We start from the raw sequence: 1,311 nt of genomic DNA, 5'->3' as shown, positions 1-1,311 counted from the left end.
AAGCCCCCGGCCAGCCGCTCCCCACCCACATCTCAAGGGAAGATGTGAATTGGGGGCAGAGAGGATCTGGAGGGGCAGAGGGGATTCAGAGGGCAGAGGCTGCCCGTAAGGCTTAAAAATCTTTTGCGAGCAGGCAGTGTGGTGCCTGAGCGAGCGCGGGCAGCCTGGCATGCCCCACGGTGCTCTCAGCCTCGCTAAATGTAACCCATGCCCAGCTCCAGGCAGTTCCCTCGAGCCAGCTCCCCACTGCTCTCAGTAGCCTCAGAAGTGGTTTCTGGCTGGGTGTAGATGTGCCGGGGGGATTTGCTCTCACTTTGAGCCGGCTCTGTTTGGAAGAACTGTGGTCGTGTGGCATCTACTTGAGTAACAGCTTCAATTAAGGTCTCTTGACAAGCTGTTGTGTGACTGGTGAATTAATGGGAGGAGCCCCCTCCTCAGCTGCTGAGGTTAAAACTCCAGCAGGGACAAAGATCAAACATGCAGCTAATTACCCTTTTAACACTTAAACATAACCCCCTCCTTCAGGGGAAGGCATCAGCTCCAAGCAGCAGCTTCTGTGCTGGGAGCCCTGAGTGCCGGCTCAGGCCGGGCCGGGCCGGCTCAGCACATGAGGTGGGATCAGGCACGACGCGGGCAGTGTGACTGCAGCCTCTGCCCGCTCCAGAGCAGCTACTCACCACCTTTGTTTTCCCCCTGTGTGGAGCAATTGGGTCCAGGACAGGTGTGAGCTGGGGAATCACCCACCCCTGCAGAGATCCCTGCTCCGTGTGGGATGCATAAAGGGAGGCTGCGAAGGCGAAGCAAGATGGAGCATCACACCGGCTCTCCACTGAACCCTCTCTCTGTCTCCTAGAGTGCATTTCTGAAGACTGCCGCTCCGTCATCCAGGAACAGGCCACGGCCCTGGGGCTCTCCATGTTTGCACTCTTGGTGAGGAGGTGCACCAGCCTGCTGAGGGAATGTGTGCAAGGTAAGGGGTTACCGGCAGGATCCACGCAGCTGCCCACAAGGCAGCATGGTGGGGTTCAGGGCCTTGTTCCCTGCTATTTTGTACTTGCCTTCCCCTCTGCTGGGGCCCTTGGATTCTCCCCCGGCATCCCCAGCTCTGCCCAGGTTATGGCTGGATCACCTGGCAGGAAAGCCCCTGATGTGTGCAGGCAGAAATGTTTGGAAGAAAGGGGTGGACTCGGGGCATGCTTTCTGCCAGCTATTGGGAAACTTCCCAAAGCTGGGACCTCGGAATCCTATCTCTGACTGGTGCAGTGGCACCCCACTGCCCTCAATAAAAGGGATCACAGACGTCCCAGCTTG

At 58.0% G+C, this 1,311-nt stretch overlaps 1 protein-coding gene across 1 annotated transcript in view; it reads left to right on the top strand.

Moving 5' to 3' along the window:
* The window catches only part of SMG6 (SMG6 nonsense mediated mRNA decay factor), a gene marked incomplete at its 3' end in the record, with an annotated part of 112,740 nt that overhangs the window by 52,827 nt on the left and 58,602 nt on the right, over positions 1 to 1,311 (top strand). The window contains exon 10 of the mRNA XM_009334298.1: positions 854 to 970. Coding sequence (XP_009332573.1) covers positions 854 to 970 — 117 coding nt within the window. The remainder of the gene's footprint in view (positions 1 to 853; positions 971 to 1,311) is intronic.

The sequence above is a fragment of the Pygoscelis adeliae genome, unplaced genomic scaffold (genome assembly GCF_000699105.1).
Source record: "Pygoscelis adeliae isolate BGI_AS28 unplaced genomic scaffold, ASM69910v1 Scaffold531, whole genome shotgun sequence".
Lineage (NCBI taxonomy): Eukaryota > Metazoa > Chordata > Aves > Sphenisciformes > Spheniscidae > Pygoscelis > Pygoscelis adeliae.
Note: the sequence above shows the minus strand (reverse complement) of the source record. Positions and strands in the feature narration are given on the sequence as shown.